At 48.6% G+C, this 2,179-nt stretch overlaps 1 protein-coding gene across 1 annotated transcript; it reads left to right on the top strand.

Annotated features, from left to right (window-relative positions):
• The first annotated feature begins 553 nt into the window (after positions 1-553).
• On the top strand, positions 554-1,781 carry LOC122004077 (probable membrane-associated kinase regulator 3). Its single transcript, XM_042559013.1, has one exon. The coding sequence runs from the start codon at positions 601-603 to the stop codon at positions 1,663-1,665; it is 1,065 nt and encodes a 354-aa protein (XP_042414947.1). The 5' UTR covers positions 554-600; the 3' UTR covers positions 1,666-1,781.
• Positions 1,782-2,179: the final 398 nt, after the last annotated feature.

The following is a 2,179-nucleotide window of genomic DNA, read 5'->3' as shown; positions in this document are numbered from 1 at the left end:
TGTGTCATCCACTTTTCAGCTCCGGTCAAAAGCCTCGCCCCCTGAACGTTACTTACAACACGAGCACTTGCCAGACATATTTGCTAAAGGCTAGCTATTTCGAATCAAAATCTTCTTTTATCTTATACAAAAGCTGGCAAAGTATAAAGGAGAGTCCAAAATGTCATTCTAAAAGGTAAGCCAGTGGGCCTCTTATTCCATGAATAAAATAGACACAATAATTTGAATAGGAATAGACTTCAATAAGATGCTTACAGAGTCTGTGGAAGGAGCTTTGTTTATGTAAGCATACAGTGTTGGGAGCACAGCGCTGGCTCAAAGAAGTGTTATTATTTTCCTTAAAAAATATTTAAATTTTTTTTATCTTTTTTATTACTGACATTGAACTGCTGCCTGAAACTTGCATTTGATACTTGTGTTCATTATGACATGCAATGTGATTGTGAGGTATCCCGAAGCACTGCGCTGGACTACAGTAATGAGCAGAAGCAAACTGATGGCTGTGAAAATTAAACTACAGGCAATCTACCAGACGCCACCAAAATGTGAAATGAAAGATTTGGACCGAGTAATAGCATCCAGTCGAGCAGACAACAAAATATGGGTCAAATTAGGAGGGATTTGGGGTCCCATTACCATCATCCTCTGCCTACTTCTCTCTCTCATCTACCTCTCTTTTCTTCTGGTTTCTCGCCATGCATTACAGCATGTCCGCCAAGTGTTTGTTCGAGTGACTGCGTGAGAGGTGAAGACTTGTTCTGTTTCTCGGCCTTCAGAATGGCCGCCGCGGATGGCGAAGAAGAATACATCGAGATGGACATGAGCTCCGACGGTAGAAGGCGCAGCGGCGCCTTCCTCTGCTACTCCATTCTCTCCCCTCTTCCTCCTACTTCTCCTCATTCCAATGAGTTCGAGTTCCAGATGAGCGGCGTGCCGGCTGAGGCAGAAGCCGCTGCTTCTCCCGCCGACGAGCTCTTCTACCAGGGGAAGCTTCTCCCACTCCACCTCCCCCCGCGCCTCCAAATGGTGGAGAAGCTACTCCAGAACTCAAAGGGGCAGCCTTTAGAGGCGAGCAAGGAAGACTGCTTCAGTGAATGCTCGGAGGCCCTGGTGAGGTCGCGCCCGCGCCCAAAGAGCGCGTCTTGGTCCAAGAAGTTCAACTTGATCAAGCAACTGTCGCTCAGCCCGAAGCTGAAAGCTTCCGGGCATTACCTCATGTCTCTGTTCTACTCACGGCCGAGCGCAGACGAGCCGTGCGCCGGTGAGAAAACCACGGCGAACCTCGACGCATCGGGGCGAAGCGGCATTGGGAGAGGGAAGCAAGCGGAGGAGGAAGCGGCCTGCCACAGGAATTCTTTCTCGGGTGCCATCAATTGGAGTCTTGTGAAGAAGAACTCCTCGTTGTCCTCGTCCTCTTCCTCTTCTTCTTCCTCGTCCTCCTTCTCCGCCACAAGCTCCAATAGATTTAGCCAGCCACTGTTGCTGAACAGGAGAAGCAGCAATGCGGACTCAGACGCGGAGAGCTCTATACAACGAGCCATTACCCACTGCAAGAAATCTCAGCGGACAATCTCTGGTCGGAAGAGTGCGAGTGATTTTGAGTCTCAGCTCAGCAGCAGATGGTCTCTTCCGCTATCCAGCAGAGCCCAGGAATTTTCAGAGTAGTTCAAGAATCCATGTTGTAGGTTTTAACCTTTTTTGGTCAACTATGTTTCTCTGGTGTGTGAATCAACTAGAGATCATCCTCGAATCAAATCATAAGCTAAGAATCTTTCAAGACAAGTATGACAATCAAAACTTGTATATTGATGCGGCTATAGGAGAAGATCCACTTAGCACGGGGTCAACCATCAAGGTGGAAGTCAAAGTTAAGATGGTCAACATTCACGTGTAAAAGGGTCGAACGGAGGATAAATGTAACGGCCAGTTGGGACAGGTAGGGCTCAATCGGCACGAGAAATATTCGAACGGACAATCCTTCCGACTAGGAGAATACCATAGGCAGACGCTCAAGTCATATTATCAAGATGCTGAGAGAGACCGAACATTTTGTCCGAACGGAGGAAGGCAGGTTATTACACAGACACCGCACGGAAGGGCAACTGAAGTTGACAGAGCGGAGGACTTCCGGCTGAGCGGCTACCTGCTCGACCAAGCAGCGTGACCTGACCGTGGGCAG

The sequence above is a fragment of the Zingiber officinale genome, chromosome 7B (assembly GCF_018446385.1).
Source record: "Zingiber officinale cultivar Zhangliang chromosome 7B, Zo_v1.1, whole genome shotgun sequence".
Taxonomy (NCBI): Eukaryota; Viridiplantae; Streptophyta; class Magnoliopsida; order Zingiberales; family Zingiberaceae; genus Zingiber; species Zingiber officinale.
Note: the sequence above shows the minus strand (reverse complement) of the source record. Positions and strands in the feature narration are given on the sequence as shown.